The 25409-nt window shown below is 34.4% G+C and overlaps 2 protein-coding genes across 6 annotated transcripts in view; one reads left to right on the top strand and one right to left on the bottom strand.

The window, feature by feature from the left end:
* Positions 1-3353: 3353 nt before the first annotated feature.
* LOC110021837 (pentatricopeptide repeat-containing protein At3g46610) lies at positions 3354-9997 on the bottom strand. 5 transcript variants are annotated; one of them, XM_020720503.1, is made up of 3 exons: positions 7697-9996; positions 4569-4656; positions 3810-3881 (listed from the first exon to the last, which is right to left on the bottom strand). In XM_020720503.1, exons 1-2 carry the CDS (start codon positions 9737-9739, stop codon positions 4636-4638), a joined length of 2064 nt encoding a protein of 687 aa, XP_020576162.1. In that variant the 5' UTR covers positions 9740-9996; the 3' UTR covers positions 3810-3881; positions 4569-4635. The 5 variants fall into 5 exon arrangements, with proteins under 5 accessions (XP_020576158.1, XP_020576159.1, XP_020576162.1 ...); XM_020720501.1 differs by having other exon boundaries at positions 7571-9995; XM_020720499.1 differs by lacking the exon at positions 4569-4656 and having other exon boundaries at positions 3354-3881; positions 7697-9997.
* Positions 9998-14071: 4074 nt separating this feature from the next.
* Positions 14072-25409, top strand: part of LOC110021836 (protein RETICULATA-RELATED 1, chloroplastic) — a 22718-nt gene continuing 11380 nt past the window's right edge. Inside the window, exons 1-4 of the mRNA XM_020720498.1 lie at positions 14072-14845; positions 24572-24736; positions 24849-24941; positions 25009-25124. Of these exons, the coding sequence (XP_020576157.1) occupies positions 14405-14845; positions 24572-24736; positions 24849-24941; positions 25009-25124 (815 nt within the window). The 5' untranslated portion in view covers positions 14072-14404. The remainder of the gene's footprint in view (positions 14846-24571; positions 24737-24848; positions 24942-25008; positions 25125-25409) is intronic.

Genomic DNA, 25409 nt, shown 5'->3' with positions numbered 1-25409 from the left:
GAGAGAGAGAGAGAGAGAGAGAGAGAGAGAGAGAGATAGATGAAGTCACTGTAATCTTGAATTAAAAAAGAAGCACATCTGTACACGCATATCATTAATTTATTTTAGATTCTATAAAAAATATCATTAAAATTAATTTATCAACAAAAAATACATCTTTTCATTGAGGTATTTTAATTTGGAGTAGTCATTAGAATGTTATATAAATAAATATAAAAACTAAATTGTTATTCTTGAATTTTTTTTAGAACTTAGGGTTTCTGTGTTGTGTGAAGATTGTGCCAAAATCATACCACCAGGAAGAAAGAAATACCACATGAGTCTTTTTTTTTTTCCTTTTTTTTTTAAATTTTGTCCATATTTATAAATCTTATGTTTCCTTTTTAACGATCAAAATAATTTTTTAAAAAAAAATAACATATCGTTATGTCACATCCTACATCTTTATGTCACATAGTATAGTTTAAAAAAAGGAGCCAAACAAGAACCAACACTTTTTTTTTGTTTTTGGGCTTCGTTAACTTATCGAACAAAATTAACGTGCCGAACATGAGCTTCTTAACGAGCCGAACACGAGCTGTTCGCGAACAACGAGCCGTTTTGACAGCCCCACTCATTGTCTCTATGTTGTGCGGAGATTATGCCTAAATCATGCTACCATTGAGTCGAAGAGAGAGGAAGAAAGAAAGTCCACATGAGTCTTTTTTTTTTCTTTTTTTTTTTTAATTTTGTCCATATTTATAAATCTTATGTTTTCTTTTTTAATGATCAAAATAATTTTTTTTTTTTAAGAAATAACATATCGTTATATCACATCCTACACAGGATAAGATTTCCTCTGCTGAGTAGCCTTGGGAGGCGTGATGGCAGTGTCGCTATTTTCTCCACATTTGACCCTGCTTCCGGTGCCGGCAGAGGAGGAGAAACAGCTCTGGACAAAAGCGAGCCGATGAGCCTCCGGGCGGTTAGCGACGGAGACAATGGGGCGGTTAGCGACGAAGACAATGGGGCGGTTTGGGCATATGGAAGAATGCAGAAGCTGGACCTCCATGGTTCGCGCTGAGGGGATTATAACTGGGTTTTTGCGGCGAAAATTGAATGACAATATGCTGGATGAGGCTCGCCGAAGAAATTGATGGTGTGCGCTTCTTCATAATTTGTTTATAAATTTCCTTTGATAATGAAAATTTTAAAAAGTATATATTTGAGTGACTAATTTTCTTTTAAAAAATATGCTAAAATTTTATTTTATTTAAAATGCTCCTGTTTTTTATCATGAATTAACTATCTAAAGTTTATTATCTTCAATAAGTTCAAATTGACCCATACTTCAGTATTGTTAGAATCATATTTAAGTCTTGTTAAAAATTTATATTGAACTATATTCAAATCTTGTGTCATATTTTAACAACATTCAAATACTGTTTAAATATTACTTTTGTAAAGTAAAAAAAATAACTTGAATATAAATTATACAAGGCAAGCAAAAAGGTTGATATAATACAATATTGAAATCAAAATAGTTCTAAAATAGCGAATTATAAGAGTGTACGCCACAACTGTCAGCCTGAATCTCAAAGCATTCAGACGGCCCAGAAGATGACCAGACAACCAAGGCGTCCTATTCATGCATGTGTAAGTAGGGCTGTCAAAATGGCTTGTTGTTTGCGGACAACTCGTGTTCAGCTTATCAAAATGGCTCGTTGTTTGCGAACAACTCGTGTTCAGCTTATCAAGAAGCTTGTGCTCGGCTCATTCGCTAAGTTCAAGAGCCGAACACGAACAACATGAACCAACATTTGTTCGCTCGTGCTCGGCTCGTTTTTGCTCGAAATACTATATATATATATATTTGATGAGTAGTATTTTTAAAAAAATTAATTGATTACAAGACTAAAAAGATTTATAATCAATTAAAAGTTTTAATTAAGAAAATAGAATAAAAATTATTAAATTAGATTCAAATGATGTTTTAAATCTTACCCCAATCCTTAACATTCTATGACTACATGATTAGTGTTGTCAAAAAGAGTCGCTCATGTTCGGCTCGCTAAACAAACGAGCCGAACATGAACACACTTTTTGAGCTCAAAATATAAAGGAGCCGAACACGAGCGAGCTTTACACCCCTATATGTAAGGAGGTCTTTATGTAAAAAATAAAATTACAACTTTAGACATGTAAATACATACTTAAGTGCTTTAAATTAAATATGTGGCGCACATCCAAGGGTATTTTTTAAATTTGTCTCATTTTTAATATTTACATGTAGTTAGTAGCTAAATGCTAAAGCACAGCTAACATATAAGGTTTTTAATTAGTTTAATCATGTTATCATCTACTTTTTAGAAACTTTATTATATCTTATTTATTTTTTATTAATTAGTACGATAGTTTATAAAATTGAAATTGATGGCGATTGACTTAATCAAGAACAATAATTTTGACTGATGATTTTTAAGAACCTATAATTAAATCTTTAAATTAATAAAACCATAAAAATTTTAATTTTGCCACCACGCAATTCCCATCTATTTACATATCTTACACCTAAAATTTGCTTTTTTTATATTTACACCGTCCAAATCTTTTATATCATATAAAAAATATCACTATTTTATCTGTGGCAAATTGAAAATATGTCTTTTCATGCTTAGGAAAGGGCATATATGCAAAAGTTAAAGTTTTAGATATGTAAATGCATATCTATTGAGTGGTATGCATGTAAATCTTGAAACTCACAGTTTCTTCCCAAATAAACTCTGAAGCTCTGCATGGATTGAGAGGATCTGAGATCAAGGGTCTGTTTGGGGGCAGCTGTAGCTTATTGAATAAAATAATTATTGATAAGCTGATTAAAAATAATCTGCTGATAAGTTAGGTTCGGTAGTTATTATAATTTTTTTTTTATTTTTTTGAAAAAGTCACATAAACTGTCAAAACACAGTTTACACAAACATGTCAATTATGTTCTCAAAAACCAACCACACCAAATAAGCTGCCCCAAACGGACCTTAAGACTACGTAAACTAATAATATAATCCATAAAATAAATAAATAATTAATTGTCTGAAACTTGTATTGTTTTCTCAAATTGGATAAATACCCTTGGATTTTTAAAAATGAACAATAACAACAACTAAATTTGGCATATATTAAAGAACCTAACATTTAATTACACACATAATTACCCTTAATGATCTAGTAATACTACAGGAATAATAGCATGGAGTCATCCAGTGAATATAAATTCTCTAGGAGGTTAATAACATAAAATCATAAAAACATCATCATCATTTTAATTTATTACAGCTCCTTAAAATGTTCTTTTAAAAATGTACAAAAAGCTTCCATGTCATAAACAATATTAAGGGAAATTTATATGCCCGGCACAAAATTCTTATGCATTTACAAATCCCACACCTCAACTTTCAAATTTACAAGCATAGCATTTTGATGCTTTAAACTTGCGCATGAAAAGTCATATTTCACTTTTAGAAAATAGTAATAACAATATCTTTGATGTGATAATACAGATTTGAGTGTTGTGTGTGCAAATATGAAAATTTACGTGTGAGATATATAAATACATAAGAATTGTGTGGTATGGCCTCATCATTTCCACCTCTACATGAAGATGTGAGACCCTTTCCCTCTCCCACTCTTATTTCTCCACTTCTCTTCCCTCTTAATGCAAAAAACTCTAGTTTTGCTCACATTCACTCCATAGTTTCTATATATTTACTGCAGGATATCGACTGTGAGGCGCTCGTTCGTGAGGTTGATGCGGCAAAAACAATGGAAAGTTGGGCGGCAGGGCCGAAACCGTTGCTCTCTCGCGTTCTGAAATGACAAAGAAACAACTTTGTGGTTGACGCGTCCTGAGGAGACGAGAATATTTTTGTTAGTCGTTTTGTCATTTGTGCAACGAAAAGGAGGCCAGAGGCATTCTCAAACCAAGCCTAAGCGTCTATTTGAGGTTACCACAACTATTTGTAAAGATAATTGTAAAGTTGTTGTGGAGAAAATAATTTTTAGAAAAATTGATATGGGAATTGGAAATATTTTATTCTCCAAAAAAAATCAAAGAACTACTTTCTTACATCGATCACATTTGAACAAATATTATTGCAAAAAAAACATATTTCCACCACATATATTTCTAAAAGATATCAAAAAATTAGTTGTCTAAATAAATTATGGTGGCGGCCTAAAACACCATGCGAACAGAAAGCTACTCCAAACAGACCAAAAGCAAACAAGCTACCGCAAGAAACTAATATTTGTTAAGGAAAATTTTGAGTTTAGAACATATATATCTAACAAAATTATGATAAATGTATTACAAAAATAAACCAGGTTTTAATAATACCCCTCTATATTAAGAATTGTTAGCATTGTTCTCTACTCTACATCAAACTAGTTTTCTCCATAGCCACAGGAGCTTACTCAAACATGATAGAGAGCATTAGAGACCATAAGAGCCATAAATTAAATCAACCAACCAAATCCACAAAGAAATTCAACAATCAAAAAATATTAGCAGCTAAGCAGAGCAAATTAAATACCTTGAATCAACTGATGCTGTTGATTTTCCAATATGTTTTACTGCTTCAGAGATTTATATCAGTCCCATTAGTTAGAATAAAGGTTGAGCTGGACATCAATATTGCAACATAAATAGACTTATAATGTAGGATTTATTGAAGTCTAGAGTTCTCTAAACCAAACATAGGATGAGATGCGCCGAAAAAAAACACATCATAGAACGCAATTTGTGAATTAACAGCTTTAAATTTTAACAAAGATTAGTCAACTTTGATGTATAATGAGAAACAGGCATATTTCATTCAAAAAAATGGTTAAAAAAATGGCTGAAATATGACAATTCACAAGAAAATCTGAGGGCAAATATAAAATTCTGCAAAAATCAAGCTTCACATGATAAAAATGTATCTACTATGTATCATTGTGTAAGGTTCTTAGTGTTTTCTTTTTCTTCTTTGAGTTGGTGTACTTAGGAATTGAGAAAGGAATGATAATGCTCTTGACTAGCACACCATGTTTAACTTGTACCTTAGTGAATATAATCCTCTCTTCCACCAAATGAGCATATAAGCCTATTTGATACCAAATCATGTTAATATTTGATATTTTGTGGTGTGTTTTTCCTCTATTATTTTATATTGTGGCATATCATTCTTGAACGATATTTTCGTTTCAAGTTATTTGGCGTCTTTTTTACAAACAAACTTTCAAAATCTTTCAAAACTTTGATAGTGGACAGGACTAACATATAACAAAAAAAAGGCCCAATATTGGCACATGATAAAATGTAACTATGCAAAGCAAACAATCTAAGCTATAGATGGAGACCAATATTTCAACAAAAATAACTCAAGGAGATTATGCAGATGAATGTGATGATTTCTTTCTCTTACGGATCTGAAAATTGAGCCAATTGTATGAGTTTTTAATTGGACTTTCTATTTCTTTTGGTTCGAAATTTACAACCAAAAAGAGTGTTTCGAAATTAGTCAAAAAGAAATCTAAGAAAAAAACTAGTTGTGAAACTTTACATAAAAAACTTATCAGTGTTGATTCTACAAAAATTTAACAGTCAAAGGAGAAGAATATAACGAGGGATGTCCCACTGACAAAAGAACGTGAAAAGCACTTATCCGATCGAGTGTTTCCATCCAAGCGAAAACCAAAAAAGCCAAAGCCCGCCAAACAACGAAAGATGACCAAATTATCTGAGTTTGAATCGTTCGGTCAGAAACAAGATAAAAGACATTAGAGCTAATCACCACGAGGAAGTCGACCCAAAGAAATGCCCAATTTCTTAACATCTCCAATCATAATGGGTATGTCCTGAAGTTTCCCCACCAATTATCAAGGGTCTACAACAAGACTAGAACAGTAGACCGACAATGCCGACAGAACCAGTCCTGCCGACCAAAATAGTCCTACTTATCTAAAGCTAATTTAACTCAGCCGACCGAGCGAGAGAGCAGTCAAACGACGGGCTTATATATGTAAAATACTAAAAATACCCTACACAAACCCTTTAAAACAGGGACAAAAATGTAATATCATCATATTGCACCATCTCCCTTATAAACAGGAATAATATTTCATGAAAAAAACACAACGTATTACTATTCCTCTCTGTCTCTCTCTCCCTCCCTCTCTCTCTCTCTCTCCCTTGACTTACGCTCTATTCCTTGGATATGATTCACGGACAAATCAGGATTTAACAGAAACTAATAATTATCATACTGATTCAAGACTCTATGCAACACTCGTCATATATTCTATGAAGAGCCCACCTTGACAAGGTCATAAACTACTAACAAGGAATTTTACAAGATTTCATATATACATGTAATTATATTAATTAATATTTCTTTTTTATAAAGAAAATTGGAAATATTAATAAGCTAATAAAAAATGTCAATGAAAAATAACTCTAAACCTATAAGAAAACCATCAATGGTTGATAAAAAATATAAAATTACAACAATTTCAGCTTTCACTAATCATTAAAAAAAACTCAAAAAATATAAATAATATTCTTAAAATCATGGAATTTGAAACATAAGAGGAGTACAATAAATTAAACATGTTCCAAATACATTTTTGGACAAAATAATATTTTATCATTAATTAAAAATTTAAATATTGCAAACACATATAGTCATAAAACATGACTCCTTAAAATCAATGACTATAAGTCCAGAACTCATAAAATTGAAAACCTAAGCACAATTAGCTATAATAAACATGTTCTTTAAATTTTTAATCAAAAATAAAGTTTTAATCAAAAATAAAGTTTACACAAAAAAAAAAAACTATCAATCAACTTTAAGTATAATTAACAATGGCTTGCGCCTAATGAACAACCACGCATTTTAAAAGCATATTAACAATCAAAATATAATAAAATATAATTATTCATATAAACATATTATAATATTAAAAATAGTGCAGAAGCTCATAATCTCCATGGTTGCCACTTAAATAATTAAAATGAAAATCACTTAAAAAAAATCATTAAATAACACTAAATGTTATCATCAACTCATTATCAAATCAATCATAATACATATGGTAGACAATAAATTTCATGACATTAAAATTGCAATGGCTATATTAGAGAAATGTTGGAGTGTCACCTATTAAAATAACATAGACAAAAGTTCGATTAAATTGGTTAGGAATGTACAACGGTAACTAAAAAAGGAAATAATAGGAAAGTTTTATGTATGTAATATATAGGCAAAATGGTAAGTGTTGGATAGTGTGTAGAAGAAAAGCAAAAAGACTTGTTCATAATAGCATTAACTCATGGGTAAATAAGAGGATTCAAAAAGGTCAACCTTAAGGATAACACATAGAAATTGAAATTATTTTATTGACTTCTAAAAATTCAGGCATCAGGAATTTAGAATGTTAAAATTTAATTCAATTATATTATAATTAATCAACACATCAAGACCATTTTCTGTAGAAACATACCAAACAAACATTAGAATTGCAAAAATAGCTCTAGGAGGTAGAAGCATACAAAGTCCGTCGTATATTATCTTCCTTGTATTTCTGAACTAAAAATTTCTGTCTTATCAAATGGTTTACTACTCCTAGGGAGATCTGCCATGTCACAGAAATCCGACAAATTTTTTCGAATTCTTACAATTTTCTTCTTCACGTGAGGCCGCTCTCCCAATGCATTCATATCTATGTTTGTATCACAAGCCCGAGATGATTCTAAAACCGCATCGTATGCCTTTGCCGAAAGATTCAGACCCTCATTTACAGCCCTCAAATACATTTCATATGCAAGCCTCGGTTTTTCATCTCGCGAAAGAGCTTCTATCAACATCTCATAAGTAATCTCATTCGGTTTGATGTTTTGAACCTTCATCCTATGGAACCACTCAAGAGCAGCCCCACTCAACCTCTTTCTAGCAAATCCAGTAATAATAGCATTGAAAGTAACAATCTTTGGCTCAAGCTTTGCTAATCTCATCTCCTTCATGATAGAATCCACCATCTCGGGCATTCCATTGCCGATGTAGATGGAATTGAGAATTGTGTAAGCATGCAGGTTAGGCTTAACCCCCACCTTGCACATATGCTCCCACACATGAAGGGCTTCGTCGTATAGCTTACCCTTCTCCAAGGCGCTTAGTAATGCTCCATAAGAAAGCACAGTGGGTCTCTCACCATGCTCAACCATCCTCTTAAAAATCTGCACAGCAGCAGAAGTTTCTGATGCTTTGGAGCAAGCAACAAGAACTGCATTCCATTCTCTAATTCCTGGCTTCAGCCCTTTATCAAGCATTTTGTTGATTAATCTAACACCCCATCTCCAAATCCCCTTCTTTTTAGCTGCGTTGAGCAGTATGTTGAAGTGGGAGATGATCAACTCATGGGATAGAGTATTGGGTTCAGGTCCCTTATCCAACAAATCCTCATAGATTTCAAGAGCTGCCCACCATTTCCTAGCCTTACCCATCAACCATATTACATGGTTGCATACAGATAAACTTATATCACTCTCCATCTCTCTTATCCTCTGATAGAGCTCTCTAGCCACAGTATAATGGTCTTCACGGGTGCATGCCCAAATAAGCCGCTCATATTCTACTCTTCCAGGCCTTAAACTCACCTTGTCCATCTCAGTCAAAAGCTTGAAGACATGGGTGACTGCATTCTCTTCATTTACGAGATGCTGCCGCATAACAAGATAAAATATACGAATTGTGAAGTTTTCGAGCTTGGTAAATTCGGTTTCCCAGTCATTATTAGGATCTTTTGACATAAAACCCTTCTCATATTCCTCTCTGAACTTGACAAAGTATCCAACAGCACCAATTGGATCATTCATCTTTCTACAGATGAGCAAAACTGAAGAGTAAGTGGCAGGAGATGGAGATAATCCATTTCGCTTAATCTCATCCAGAACTTCGAGGGCCTTCTGAGGCTCTCCTTGATCAATATAAGCTGACATCAAAGTATTAAAAGTTACAATATTTGGAACAATTCCTTGTGACTTCATCTCTTCCATTACCTCAAAAATCTTCTCAAACTGTGAAGCATGTTTCAGTGCACCTAGAAGGCTGTTATAGATGAACAAATTGGGGGTTATAGAGCAACTTGGATCTTGTCCTTTCATCTTCAGCCACTCAAAAACTGCAAAAGCAGGATCCACTCTTTTATCTAAACCAAAGCCTCTAATAATTGAAGAATAGACAGGAAGAGGGAGAGTCTCGAAATCCTTCAAGACTCCATCAGCATCAGCAACAGTTTTTGCATCCCATAATTTCTCAGCTAGTGCTCGCACATCCACCCTTTCATTTTGAACAAATTCAACCCTATCGTGCTGAAAATTTTCCTCTTTGCGCACTGGAGAATCAAGTATGTAATCACTTTCTACGTCCTCAATCTTATTTTCACTCCCCTGAGGATCATGAAGTAAGGCCAGAGAGAAAGCCGAAGGCATGCAGAAAGATCGCTTCTTTGGAGCATAGTAGGCCGGCTTCCCGTAGCTGGAGAGCAACCCTTGTTTCGAACTTAGGATTGGTATCCTTGGACTGTTAAAAATTCCAGAGGAATCGCCATGGCCACATCTCTTATTACTCATCCAGGAAATATGGGGGCGAACTAGGTCGGAATCTAAGTAGGGCGCAGCCAAGAACGGCCCTTTCGGAAAGAAGCAACTGAAAGATTGCATTTTTGGGGGAATGGACTTACGGCGGGGAACAGAAACCAAGCGAGAAAATCACCATTGATAAGTTGAGGAATATAAATACCGGAGAGTTGCGCGGTTGGGCAGCGAAGGAGGGCGTGGGCTCGTGCCTTCTCTTCGGGAGTAAATGTTGGGGCCGATTTCTTTCGGGAGTTAACGGAGCTTATGTATGGGGACTGTAGCAGCCATTTGAGGCTTAACTCTCTTATCTTTGGGGTTTGCTTGGCAATAAGTGCAGAAACTCGGCAAAGAAACCAAGCACCGAAAAAGGCTTTGGAACTTTGGGGCTGTTTAATTGCTAAGTAGATATTTATGAAAGTCCGAAGGGGTTAAATTTTTAAAATTATTTAATAAAAATTGTTTGGCAATTTTAATAACACTTACTAAATATTTTTTTTTTTCCCACAAGCTTCAACTTCTCTAAATCCCGTAAATCCAAGCGGAATTTATCAAATCCCTTATTTGAAGCAAAACGGAGGCAAAACAGACTTGTTGTTTGGTCGGATTTAACATAAATCATGCTTAAAAGCGGCTACCAGATATCCCCTTAGATCAATCAACAAAACTTTTGGTCTCATTCGAGACGGTGGATTTACCGTCCGGCTATTTGGGGGCAGGCCATGTAGATTTACGGAATGTGATTTCTTGCCTCGCATCATTGTTGGATGTGTTCCTTGATTTTGTTATAATTTATTTAAGATTTTATCTCTTTTCTATTTTAAATATGACATGTCATATTCCTAATAAATCTTCGTAAGGCTTCATGATTTTTGTTTCGATGTATTTTCTGTGTGGATGTAGTTCGTTTTCTCTAGAGTGTTCTTTGATTTTTCTGGCTCGCTGCATGTGAGTATTTGAAGGCTATCTTTCTCTCTCATTCTCTCTACACATGTTGAGCTTATTTTCCCTATGGCCATCGTTTGGCTTCAAGTGAACTTATTTTTGCTTTGATTCTAGATGATTTTGCGTATGATAGTTTCGTGGGATGTCATCTATGAGACTTTAGAGTTTTGAGGTGTTGTGTCTTCTTAATTGTTTGTTGTTTGCTTTGTCAAGCCTTTGATGTTACTTAGAATACTCAGTTGTGAAACATGGAATCAAATATGATCATACATTTATTTTTTGGACATACCACACAATTCTGTTGTATTTACATTTCAAAAACCAAAATGTCGTTGTATCATATTGTAAGAAAATTTTGAGGCCTTAAACAAAAAATTAGGAGCATAACAAACAGTTTTGATGTATTTACATATCTAACAACTAAATGTCACATTATTGCATAATATTATGACAAAATATGGAGGGTTTAAACAAATACTTTCGGCATACCACACAATTTTGTTGTATTTACATTTCATAGTATTGTAATAACATATTGATGGCTTGATAAAAAAAATTCAGAATTACCACACAATTCCAATGTATTTGCATGTCTAACACCTAAATGTCACATTATTGCATAGTATTTTAAGAAAATATGGATGCTTTAAATAGATAATTTAAGACATACCACGCAACTTTGATGTATTTACATATTAAACGCCTAAATGTCATATTAATGCATAGTATGGTAAGAAATTATAAAGGGCTTAAACAGAGAATTTTGAGCATACAAGACAATTTTGATGTATTTATATATCAAACACCTAGATCTCTTATTAGTGAATAGTATTAAAAAAATATGGAAGACTTCATCATATATTGGTGATAAATGAATTTGAGAACTACTGGGAGGACATCCCGGATGATTTCACAGTAGATTCCCATCTCACAAAAAATTTTTGTTGGCATTTTGCAAGTTCTAGAAATCAAGTATAGTTTACATGATTCTAAGCATCACTTTATATATATTGTCTTATAAAGGGTGAATAAGGGTGGCATGAGAGTAATTTTAACAATCAACTAAGACAATTAGTATATACTTTGTTGTATGCTTAAACCTATTGGTTAGTTTATCTATTAAAATAAAAAAAGTCTAGAGATTCAACCTCTCATACAAGTCCACTGTATATTTTGAATGATACTCAGATATATAGTTTAAAAAGTTATATATGCTTGAACATGTTGCTTTAATATCTCATTATCAGTATGCCGACCAATATTTAGAAATTTTTTGCATGTAAGTTTAACATTCTCGATCTCAACCTACACATTTTTCAAATCAAATTACAACTCTTCGAGCATAAAACAAAGTGCGTGAATCATGGCGGCTAACCCATCCCTTGGTGACATTTATTAATGAATTGCATTTGAACAACATAAAAGATCACTTGTCATAAATGCTCAAGTCATATTTACTATCAACCAAAAATTTCTAACTAAAGCCACTATTTTATTTGACTATAATTTCTTCTTGCTTCTCATGTAATGGTAGAGTTTGGTAACTTGATTTATGTATGAATACATAGAAATGGAGTGTATGCACATAAATCTTTCCAAAAATAAATCTTTGATTGGATCTCAAAGAGTAGTATTGATTTTTGCGAGTTTTATTTCCATGCAATCATGATGTCCAACGAGATTAATAAGAAAGTATTGATTTTTGCGAGTTTTATTTCCATGCAATCACGATGTCCAACGAGATTAATCAGAAAAAAAAACAGATTTTTCTAATGATCATAGCAATCTCACAACAAATTTTTTGTTTCTTTCGCTTCACTCTCTATTGAAAATTAATAAGTAATCAGAGCTAATAACCTATTTGACAAAATTTCTATATCCTTTTTATGAAATATTAAATTCACACTATCCATGCGCATAAAATTCAAACACGAGGTATTCATCATAAATACAACATAAACCCGAATGCCATAAGTTCCCGAGCAATTATAAACTTAGACGAACACAAAAGGTAGTTATGGTAAACAAAAAGAAAAGAAGGCACTCGGCATAAACATAGAGTGCATAATCTTCGCAGCTTAAATCTGCTAGATAATATGACAATAGACCCAAAGAACTAAAGACCAACTTTGCATGGTGAACTCAAAAAACAACAAACCGAATGAAGACTGACTTCTCAGCATAAACCCAAAACAATGAAGTAGCTTAGCATAAAAAATGAAGAATATAAGTTTCTCACACTAAAACCTAATAGCATGGGGTACTCAACAATCCAAATAATACAAATTACTCAGTATAAACCCGTAGAACAAAAGCTTTATAGTATAAATGTAAAGAAAATAAGATACTCAGCATAAGCCCCATAAAACAACATAATTGAAGGTGAGAGCGATCAAGTGGGAGGAGCTAAGCCTTAAGCAATTTAGCAAATGCATTTGAACCCAAATGAGAAGGAGAACGAGAAGAAATAAAAAAAAAACTTGATTTATTCCCAAATGAGAAGGAGAACGAGAAGAAATAAAAAAACTTGATTTATCTTTCGATGCCTTAAAGGGCAACACACATCAGAACGAGAGGAGCATTGAAGCAGTGAAGCGAGAGTTCAAAAATATGGGAAGGGTAATGCGGGGAGAGTCATGGGAGAAAACACCAAAATCACGGATCACACATATAAAATAGAGTTCGTGAAAACTTATTTTTGCGTCTACTTTTTCATGAATAGTACCACTAAGGCTGATAAAAATAACGGAATAACGTGGCGTGTGAACTTAACACGCCCTCATACACATAACACAATTGTTTTTCCATATAACATGTTAACATAAGAAACCATGGAGCCCTAAACACTATTTAGATAATTGGACCAAATCAGATTGTTTTACCATGGAACGGTGGCTGATTCGGTTTGAAATGCGTAAAGGACCGTTAATACCATTAAACTACCGAGAATCTATCAAACCGCCGACTCAACCTGTAAATCGATGAATTAGTTTTCTCTTTTAAAACCCATGAATATTATTTTTTTATTTTTTAGTAGTCATTTTTAAGGTTACATGCCATTTATTTTCCCAACTCAAAATAAATCTATTGATGTTACAGGTCACGGGCCACACACCCCACCTCAAAGAAAACAAAAACATCCATGAATTTATAGGTTGCCATATATACCGTTTCTGTCGTTGAATTATCTGGAATCTGTTGAACTCAACCGACAAATCAGAGAACTAGTTTTTTTCTTTTGAAAACTATGAATTATATATATATATATATCTATATATATATTTATTTATTTTGCCATTCTTAGGGGGCCACGTGGTGTTTATTTTCTAAACTCAAATTACATCCATTAATTTTACAGGTCACGAGGTCACGAGATCACGGGCCACACACCCCAAAAAAAGTAAAACATCCTTAAATTTATATGTCAGCCAAAAATTCATAGAGAGAGAGAGAGAGAGAGAGAGAAGAGTTACAGGGAGAGAGAAAGAGAGAGCTGCTCTCTCGAAAAATATAGCTCAAATCAATAAACTTTGAATCTTTTCTTCTTACAATTTGATTCTTGATCCGGTTTTTCAAAACCTTGACCCTACGAATCAATCCGATCCGTCATTCTAATCAATCGGATCGGGTTGCAATCGTGTCTCGAGAACCCAAACCCGTAGCCGCGAACTTCGCCCAACCCTTCTCTCCCCCATTGAATAGCGATAGGGCCGTGACGGTCCCGTCTGGGATTAGGAAATAGGAAGAAAGCAAAATCCCAAACCAGGGAGCCAGCTTCCGTAGCAGCCTAGCACGGGGGAGGAAGCCATGGCTTCGAGTTCTGCCCTCTTCCAGTCCCCAACTTCCCCTCGTCCTCTCTTCGCCTGCCACTGCTCTGACAGCATCGGTCGCCGCCGCGTTTCCGTCCGGATACCTACCGCCGCTCTCTCCCGCAGGAAGCCCTTTCGCCATATCGTGGCATCTGCTGCTGGTAGCACCCTGTCGCTATCCTTCGTCAAGAGGAAGCTCTGCTGCTATGTCGTGGCTTCCTCTTCAACGCTCGAGAGCGCTCCCGCCGCCTCTGACTCCGGTTTCCTCGATGCACTCGAGCGTTGCTTCGCCGCCTCGCCGGATGTTGAACCCTCCTCTTCTGCGGCCGGGGCGATGCTTTCCACGACGATGAAGAAAGAGTATGGTGCACATGGTGCGGTTACTTTAGAGAAGTCCAAGCTGGATCTCTCTCAAAAGACTACTAAGTCGAGTCCCGAAGTGAGTGCAGCTCTTTTCATTTTTTTTTGTTCACGCGTTCGATTCTGGTTGATGCTAATGCGTTTAATGTTGGGTTTGGGTTTGTCATTTTTTTGCTTGTTTTGTGGAAGGAGAGGTTACGTAATTCTTCTTCAAACGATTGTTTGAAGTAACAATCTTCGTTGTAGCCCTAGTTAGGTTGTGGTTGGGGGCATTGGGCTGGAAATTGTAGTATTTTTTTTTTATTCAGATTTAACGTAGGAAGGACTTGGGGATGCTTTCTGGCAGGCATGTTCTGTTGAAGAAGCCAGCAGTCCGTTTACTATTAAATTATTTGATTTTATGATTATATTGACAAGCATTCCAATATAGTTTGGGCGTGGTGCTAGTTTGTGTGTTCCGTTGTATGTATGACTAACTGAGTTCATATCCTAGAAGGCTACTGCGTTCTTAAACAACTAACTGACTTTTAAGCCTGTCATCTAATTGGAAAAACACAAAAGATGATTTCTTTCTGTGTCTGCGTGAATTTTGGGAAATAGGATAGTTAGATTTTGCATCTATTTGGTATGTGTAGTTATTTAATCATAACACCTGCCCTTTTTGAGGGAAAAAAGATCTTTTTTTTTGGAGATTGCTCATTTTAAGGTTCTGTAATTTGAAATGGTGGAATCATCATGGTATTTTCATGCTGCACTTGCAATTTTGAATTATTTAACTTATGATGTTTAGAAACCAGACAGGCGAGAGATGATAGGGTCTCATGGTGACCGTTAAACTTATCATTGATGTCTCCAAGGAGAAAATGCTCAATACCAAGCACCAATAGGTTTCCATCCCTTTTAAGTTGTGTTGGAAGTGGTTGAACTTGCATTATTATTTAAGGTGGGCAAGATCATTAAATGTTTTATTTTTCCTAAGTACCGGGCAAGAAAAAAATATCGGGAAGTTGGGGGGAGGGGGATTACTAGATTGCCTAGACTACATAAGAAAAATATATTAAATTATACTATTTATATTGAGAAATCTAATTATAGGGGGAAAAATTACTATTGAATTATTTTTGTGATTATGACATATATCATATCCTTTCACATCTCTAGACAGAACCATATTAATTTTTTGCAATTTATGCATTTATGTTGCCAACAAAGAACAAACAATAACAATAATAACAAACCTTTATCCCACTTAGTGCGGCCGGTTACATGAATCCTTTTTCTCTATCATGTTCTCTTGAGTGTCATATTTTCATTTAATTCTTTCTAATTAAGATCATTTTTTATACAACATGCCGAAGTCTTTTTAGGTCTACCTCTACCTTTTTTAACATAACTCAAATCTAAAACATCTACCCTTCTAACCAGATCATCAATGGTCAACCTTGAATGTGAACAAACCATCTAAGAAGTCGTTTAATGTGACCAAACCATCTAAGATGTTTAATGTTGCCAACAGATAGAAATTTTTTTTTTAAAAATTAGTATTAACTTCATAAATTTTCTTTAGAGGGGCAGCGAATCAAGCTGCTTCACATAATAAGTTTTGTGTCACATTTTGACCTCTGTTCTCTAATTTTAAAGCTACTGATGGGCCCTAAAAATGAAGCTGCTTTTTTTTGGAAGAGCCTGGTACCTACGTAGTGAAACTAGTCTCGATAAAAGGAAAGCTTAATACTGGCTACAAAGATAATTTTGCGGTAAATGCTTAGTTTTGCACTCTGAGTGAAAGAGCCAAAAAATAAAGTTCATAATTTGAGAAATTTTAAAAATGTTATGGGAGAAAACTTGACTGTTTGTAGAACTTGACTATTTCAGTTAAAGTTTCTGTTTTGAATTTTAAAATCTTTAATTAAGGTAGATATCAAGCATTTTTCTAGCCTAAGGGCTTCACCTAATGTATTTAAACACTTTAGTAATACTTTGATTATGTTTTTCAATTAGCTATTGTGAGTGCATTAACTATGCACAAAATTTAAGAAAGAGTTGCATACTAGCAGTTCATTTATCATACAATGAAGAAGGAAGGAAGCAAGAAAAAGCAAAACCAGCATCAGAATATCTTGTGAGATGAATGTAACATCCATTATTTCTATTTTTCTCTAGAACTTTCTATGACTAGAGTATAGGGCAATTAAGTTGTGTTAAATAGATGAGTGTGGCGGAAATCAGAATTTGAGATGAATTGTGTTGACACAGGTAAATCTTCTTTATTGTTTGAATCTTGCAAGTACGAATAGAAATTTGCATTAAAGGATTCAACTTAAAAGAATTTACACCTTGACTATGGGAGATGAAAAGTATGATGTGATGAAATTGGATAGGCTTTTGCTACCAAGTGTCCGTTATGCATAAAGGAAAGATTATTAAAGTATAATGAGTTAGCTTGTTTGCATGTAAAAGTGCTTTAGTATTGTTAACATGTATGCTTATTCTGGTGATGATTGTCATCATCATCATTACTATATGTGTTCTTATACATTAATTAATAGTGAGTGTTGCATGTTGTGCTAAACTAATTTATGTTTTTTTTTAATATATCGGCCAACTTTTTGTAAGATTTTTTTTTCATATTACTTTTCACATTAATTATATCTCTTTGTAATATTGTTGTTTTTTTGTGCAAATCAATTATCATCATCATCATTACCATCATTAGGCTAATCCGCTATTTTTGCTAAACTTTATGAATCCTTAGTTTTATTTCAACATTATCGAGTGGTAAATGAGGTACAAAATATTTTTTGAGTAACCTCCATTCATATTTTGGAAGTCCATCCCCTCTCCTTTATAATCTTTTGATATTAATTTTTTCAACCTGTTGAATGGGTGCATTTTTTGTTGTTTATTATGCATGCTAACACTTAAGCTTATTTTTAACTACCTTATATTCAATATGTTTTATTCCAATCATTTCTTTAGCATAATAATTCCTATATCTATTATTCTAATCTTCATCGCACATCTACTTCAAGAATCTTAACTTAGGGCCCGTTTGGGGCAGCTCGTCGCCCTACCGTTTGGAAAACACGTTTTGACATCTTATCTGAAATTGCTGTTGGGTTTTTACACTAAACGCAGACCGCGGGTTGAACCCTGTGGGCCACCCGTGAGCCGCGTTTCAGGATAAGCTGTTTATCTGAATAAGCACAAGCTGCCCTAAACGCACCCTTAGTTATTAGTTTCTTTTTTTTTTAATCCATTACTTGAGTGCATACTGTACACTGAAGATTCACCTAGTTAGGTCAACAAGAACTTGCAAATTCAAGATAGAGTGACCTAACCAAAGCTATGTTTGGAATGAGCCCATAAGCTGAGCTCATGACGGATTTTTCAGCTAAGACTTGGACACATCAACCAACTTCGATGTAAATTGACACACCAATCGAGATGGATTAACTATGAGGAGCTTATGGTGAACCTCACAATCGAATTCAAAGAGAACTCATCATATAAGTTTACACTTGCTCGCAACAATATAGATAAACTCAGTAGCTGAGTTTAAGTAAAGGGTCATCCACCATAACATTGAAGAACTCGTCGACGCTAATGTTGAAATCATCGGATCAACTCAACCCAAATGATCATGTAGGTTTTGAGAGCTACTAGATGAGTTCTACTAGTGGAGCCTACAATATCCTCAAATCGAATGCTCGACAACTAGTTGGAATTGGAGTTCTCGCTAAGGCTATATGTCTTTTGTAGTTTTATTTGTGCTTTTTCATGCATATGTAGCTCATATTATAGATATGGGGTTGTAGGGAGAGTCATAATTATACTTTTTTTTGTGCATTATGGCTTAAAAATTGCTATTAATTTGCGCCAGATAGTGGATTTTTCTTATTATACTTTCTTTTGTACTCATTATTCATTTGAGCTTGATAGTGTATTTTTCTAGCTTTTCCCTTAACTTTTTTTATTTTCTCCCGTGTTAGGTAAGTTGCTTGTGTAACTCACGTACACACAAATCGGGATCCATTACACCAACATGATTGGAAATTTTTAAAACTTACATTTAAGTCTCCATGGTAATGCCTTGTTGCATAATACATTTGAGACACTTCTAACATTTCAAATTTTACTCTTGAAGTTACCTTCTCATTTATACTCACACTTTTCCTTTACAATGAATCTAAAGTACTCAAAACTATCACTCCTAGGTATTACTTTATCTTTTAATGATTTTGATTGGCACTTATTAATGTCGTATCACTAAGTTTACGTATCATGCATTCATCATTTTTTCTACTCATCTATCTTCTAAATCAATCCATTAATTTAATAATTTTTTAATAGATGTCTTATCATTTGTAATTAAATTATTTGTTGTAAAAACATGCATTAAGATAATTCACTTTTAGTATCCTTTATGTTTGAAGTTATATTAGAAAATAATTTATTTCTATTAAAAGTTATGAGGATTAAATTTATTTCGTTGGATTAGAGTTATTTCCTTTCCTGTTTTATGCTTTATGTTGTTTCTTTTATTTTAAAGTAATTAATATAGATTAATTAATTGGAGATATATGTATTATATCTTTTCTTTCCTGTTAATTTCTTTCTATTGTCTTTTCTATTTTAAGGTTCATGTAAGAGTTATTTATACCCTCGTTTCATATCAATAAAATATTATTTTGCATTATTTTGAATTTTAACATGGTATCAGAGCCAAATTCCCTACCTCTTCCGCGGGTTCTCTTTCAAGAGCCATCAGACTCCCTTCCTGCCATTCCCATGGAAGGGAGGGGCCCTCTTCTCTTGCTTCAGCTACCGCGACCGAGACTGTCTCTTAAAACGACGACTTCTGCTTTTTCTCTCATTCCAGGTCGCAAGCCTGTCTGTAGGCCCTTGCTGCCGGAGTCAATCCTTGCAGGCCCTCTGCAACATTGCCTCCTTTTTTGTTGCGATTTCACACGATTCTATCCCTTCCCGATCTGCTAAGCCGAGTGTGACTCTGTCAGGCTCCATAAAGTGGGATTTTTCTCTAGTATAAATCTCGATCCAGAGAACTGGATTTCTGCGATTGCGTTTAATCCAAAGAATAAGATTTATTTCTTTTTCTTTTTGGTAGAAATCCCAATATTTTCTCTCTAGTGGAAATTTCGGCCCGCCGACGGAATTTATTTTTCTAGTGCAAATCCTGATTTTCTCGTTGCAGCAGAACTGCACTAGGAGCTATTTTCCCTGCTGACATTCTATAGATTTTAGCCACTGATTCTTCTTGCAGGATTTTCTAGTCGTCGGTCCTCTTTCTCGTTCTCCTTCCAGGACCACCACCGAGGCGCCTATTTGCAGTCTCTTGCCGCCGACACTCCCTCTGCAGATTTTCCCCTATAGATTTCAGGCACTTGGACCCCTTCCCTGCATACCTACCGGCCGTCGGACCTACTCTTGCATGCTGGACCTCCTCCCAAGATTGTCGGGTCTCTCCTTGCGGGTTCCTAACAGTCGTAAATCATCTCTGCTAACTAGAAAACTTCCCTGTAGACCTTACCGACACCTTCCTGCAGGCCGCATATTCAAGCAACCACGTCTACGGTGTCCTCCGTCATTTCATATGCATGAATTGTGGAAACGAATGTAAGCTTGTTACAAATGAGTTCATATTTGGTTTGCTTTCAAAACGATTTGAGGAAGGTTATTTTAGAGGCGAGACTGAATATATCCTTGAATGGAATCCCAACAGCCGACCTGCATGCTTTTCTCCGTCGGTCTCTTCCCTGCTGCCGAAAAACTTTATACAAGTCCTTTGTTTTTTTCATTTGCCACCAGAACTCTACCTGCAGCTGAAAGTATCCTGTTGCTAGCCCTTCTCATTGCAGACCCTCATTCAGTGTTCTTACTACAGCAGACCCCCCTCTGGAGCTCTTCCTGCAGCAGACTCTTTTTCAAAATTTTTTTGGTAGCAGATCTTTTGGAGCTTTTCTTGCAGTAGACCCTCCTCCAGAGCTTTTTCTGGAGCGGGCCCTCCTTCAGAATTCTTTCTGCAGCATGACCTCCTCCGGAGTCTTTTCCTGTAACAGATCCTCTTCCATGTTTTTCTTGCAGCAGGTCCTCCACTGGAATTCTTCCTGCAGCAGGTCTTCTTCCGAAGCCTTTTTCTACATCAGACTTTCCTCTGAAATTTTTTTCTGCATCAGACCCTCCTTCGGTGCTTTTTCTGCAGTAGGTTCTCTGCTTGAAATCTTCCTGCAACAGGCCCTCCTCTGGAGCATTTTTCTGCAATAGGTTCTCCGCCTGAAATCTTCCTGCAACAGACCCTCCTCCGGAGCTTTTTCCTGCATCAGACCCTCCTCCGAAACTTTTTCCAACATCACACCCTCATCAGATTTTTTTTCTTGCATCATGCCCTCCTCCGAAGCTTTTCCTGCAGTAAGGCCTAACTGCGGAGCTTTTCTATTTTTTACATGTCGTACCCTGCAGCTTTTCCATTTTGTTGTACAATTCCCTGCAACATTAAATATAAAAGCCTTCCATCTATCTACAAAAATTGCAAAAGTTGCAGTCAAAGACTGCCGCAATCAACTAAATATCCTTGTGGTTGATTGCCAAGTATGGGATAAAAATTTCAAGCTCTACCGCACAAAGAATCTTTCTCGCATATTGTTTGATGTTTTCAAATCCAATTTGAACATAGTTTTCAATCATATTTCAACTTGAGGGGGAGTGTTAGAAGTTATATCAAGAAATAATTTATTCTTGTTAGACGGTATGAGGATTAAATTTATTTCCTTGAATTAGAGGTTTCTTTTTCTATTTTATACTTTATGTTGTTTCCTTTATCTTTAAGTAATTAATATGAATTGATTAATTGGAGATATATGTGTTATATCTTTCTTTTCGTGTTTCTTTTTTTATTGTTTTTCTTATTTAAGGATTCATGCAAGGGTTATTTGTACCCCCATTTCATATCAATATATTATTTCGTATTATTCTAAACTCCAACACTTTATATAAATATCTATGATCGACATAAAAACATATGCACTTAGTATTGATCCTTGATGTATTGCTGTTGTAACAGAAAACTCTTTCATCACTTTACAAATTTCTTTTTAATTCTACTTAATGTATGCTCCATCATACTTCTTTTTTTAATAAATTTTTCCTTAATATACACTAAATTAGAATTTTCTTTTTATTTTAATAAGAAATTTCTTTCTTTGTGAATCTTTGGTTGACCGTTTACTTGTTTTTTTATTTCCTGTCTCAATTAAGGTGCCACCTAGATCAAATTCAAGATGGGATGCACTAACAAACACATAAAAAATTCAAAATTTTTTAACCCATTAAGAGTCTATTGGGGCAGTTTTCTTATTCTTTGACTTTTCACATCGTTGTCACACATCCGTTTGGCTCCTATTGCTTTCTACATTTTAAAAATTTTTGTAGAGAAGTTGCTTTTGAGATTTAGATTTGCTATTTTTTTTTATTTTGAAAAATTATAAAACCTCAAGTAGCTATCAAAAATTATTTTTTCACACACATCTACATTTACAGAACTCGCTGCCACTCCAAAAAGGCTCTAGACCTTAGTTTAGATTATTATGTCTTCTTTGCAATTTCTAAACAGACATAAAATCTGTTCAATTATTTAAAGATCATCAAAATCTAAATTTTTGCAAGAAATCTGAGTGAAAAAAACACTCATGCAACTATCAAGACTTATGCATAAAAAGACAATAAATTTTAGCGGATTTGACAAAATTTCATATTGTAAAAATCAATTACAAAGTATCCAGATAAAAAAAATAATAAAAGTTACTAAAGATCTATATCTCATGATGGTACAAAGAGAAAAGTTTCCTCCATAAGTTGTCCTTGACACTAAACACACTTAAATGTTCCACATTTAACATCACACAAAAGTTGAATATGAATTTGAAAATTTGTCATGCCAATGTTGATTTTCATATGCCTAGAGTTATATTTATAATTAAAACTAGACTCATGATTGATAGTTTTATAAATGCTCCAGAATTTCTCTAATTCAATTTTCAATTCAGTTATTATGAAAACATTGCAATTTCCAGTCTGCTATTATAACTTTGGAATAGAGTTTTGGGCAATTAGTATGACTTGAATAGAGATTGTGTCATAGAAATCAGAATGTAAGATGGATTTTTTTTGACACTTTTACGTATGGTTCCATCATCAATTAATTGGTGATAAATTATATCATTAGACAAGTATGGTATGTTCATTATGCTAAAGTGCATGGGACCCGACTTAAAATAGTTGACAAATTAGAATAAGGCGATTTTGTCTGCTGATGATGATGTTGATGCTAATTGTGTGGAAATACGTGCTTGGTTTTATGTGTGAGGTGTTCAGTTAGTATCACAAAAAACAAAGCGATAGAAATACGAGAGCACATGAAGGCAGGATTTTCTTAAACATATTTATTTTCCTCTTTATTTGGTTATGCTTATCTTTCGTTTTGGTTTTAAAACATAGCATATCACGGCACCTATGCAAAAAAAAAGAGCCTTTTATTACATGTGCGGGCAACACCCTTGTTTAGAAAACTCTGTTGGCTTCGTAAGATTAGCAATCACTTTATTTTGTAAAAGCAGCTTGACTACAAAACATTACGAAATGAAACCTAGTATTAGTAATTACATGTGTAGGATATGCTTACATTGTCTTCATGTAAATATTTATTCTATATTTGTAACTAGTCTATGTTGGATATGTTAAACTTAAAATAGAACTTAGAATATATGCATAGTTCTATATATAGGTTGAATATATGCATAGTTCTATTCACAGGTTTTCTCCTTGTCCAAGGAAAATGGGAAGAGATTTTCTGCTCATTTCATCTCATTGATTTAATACTGTCGTTGTCGGTCTCAAGCTCAAATGTGAAAAGTGGAGGGTTGCGTTAAATAGTCGACAGCCAGCGTAAAACTTGTCGGAAAAAAAATCATGACATGAATCCTTTAATTGAGAAAAAGGATTTATGTAGCCGACCCCACGTAGTGGGATTAAGGCTTTGTTGTTGTTGTTGTTGTTTTCATCTCATTGATGATATTAGCACCTGACTTGCTGAAAAATTTCAATGTTTGCTAACGTTTAAAAAAATTTGAAATGCATTTAACATCTGTTCAAGTAAAGAACATAGATGATAGGCCAAGATGTTTTCGTACAAATGTGGAGTCCGGCGGGTGCACAAACAATGTAGGGAAACGAAACTTAAGGAGAGAATCAATATAAAGGGAATAAAAAGGAAAAAGAATAGATCACACATAACATGACCAGAGTTTTCAAAGAGATTTTGTAAGCTAGGTCAAATGCAAAAAATAGTAGGAACGCTAAATAAAAACTCTTGAATTCAGTTCCCCAACTAGGTTTCACAGTAATGTACCCAGTTTACTTTTACCCGGTTTTAGCTCTGTTCAAGCTAGAAATATGTGGATTTTCGTTTTTCTTTTTAGGTGTTTCCATCATAATATGTTCTTCGATGTCATCACTGGTTTTTATTTACTTGTTTTAAATACTCCATTGTGATAATTTATTTGGCATTTACCTCCTATTCTGTAATGTTTGCTATCTTTCCCAATGATCCCTTGGATTCCCCGCGTCTATATAATTTTTTTCTTGTCTATATTTTTCTAGGTTTGTTTAGTTCTTTTTGAATAGATGTCACGATGTTTCACCAGACATTTTTTTGCATCTTTAAATCTTTCTAATTTTGTTCTTTGGAGTTATAACTTAATCATTTGGTCAATATTTTGGCGTTTTGCAGTTAGCGACCGGTGGTGGAGGTGGAGATATTGGAAAGAAAAATTTTCATGGAGGGGGAGATGGGGGTGATGATGATGGTGATGATGATGACTACTTTGATGACTTTGATGATGGAGATGAAGGAGATGAAGGTGGATGGTTTAGAAGGAGGATTGTTATAAAGGAGGTATCCAGTTTATGCCCATCCTTATTTATTTAGATAATTCATTCTTCTTAGAAATGAAGATGGTTTCTCTAGGAATTTCATCATTTCTAAAGCCATTAATTATTCCTGACAGTTTTTTGATAGGAAATTTATTGATGCTGTCTTTAATGAGTGGTACAAGACCATGGCAGATTTACCTGGTGGACTACGGCAAGCTTGTGAAATGGTATCTTTCATTTATTGTTTGCATTCACTAACGTGCTCAAGGTTTAAATATTGGAATTGATTTTTAGGGTTTGCTGAGTTCAGCACAGTTGGTTCGTTTTTTATCAATCAATGCCAGACCAACAACATCTAGGCTTATTTCACGAGCTCTTTCTCCATCCCTGTCAAGAGCGTGGATTGGAAGGTAACAGTGAAAGGGAAAAGCTTGTTATAATTCAAAAAAAAAAAAAAAACTATTATCTGCATTGAATTTGTCTTGCTTGAACATACTTGCTTCTGATTATTAACCTTATTGAACATTTATTAATTTTCGTTCATGAATATATGCCTGGGTAGAGCCGGCCCCCTATGGTTTTCTTTTTTTCTTTTTGAAAAGTGACACAAAATTGTTGGGATAAAACTTATGATGATGATGATACATGCTTGTGTAAGTGTGCAGTTGGTTCAGTATTGCACACACGTGTGCTCT

This window comes from Phalaenopsis equestris, unplaced genomic scaffold, assembly GCF_001263595.1.
Source record: "Phalaenopsis equestris unplaced genomic scaffold, ASM126359v1 Scaffold000149, whole genome shotgun sequence".
Taxonomy (NCBI): Eukaryota; Viridiplantae; Streptophyta; class Magnoliopsida; order Asparagales; family Orchidaceae; genus Phalaenopsis; species Phalaenopsis equestris.
The sequence above is the reverse complement of the archived record's forward strand: the minus strand, read 5'-3'. Positions and strand labels throughout refer to the sequence as shown.

Bases quoted from the DNA above. Each gene is read 5' to 3' on its own strand.
- LOC110021837 (XM_020720499.1), bottom strand. From the start codon at position 9,739: ATGCAATCTTTCAGTTGCTTCTTTCCGAAAGGGCCGTTCTTGGCTGCG. The intron at 3,882-7,696 runs GTAAGAATTCGA...TCGTCTCCTCAG, and splicing joins CTCACGTGAAGAAGAAAATT to GACGCGTCAACCACAAAGTT.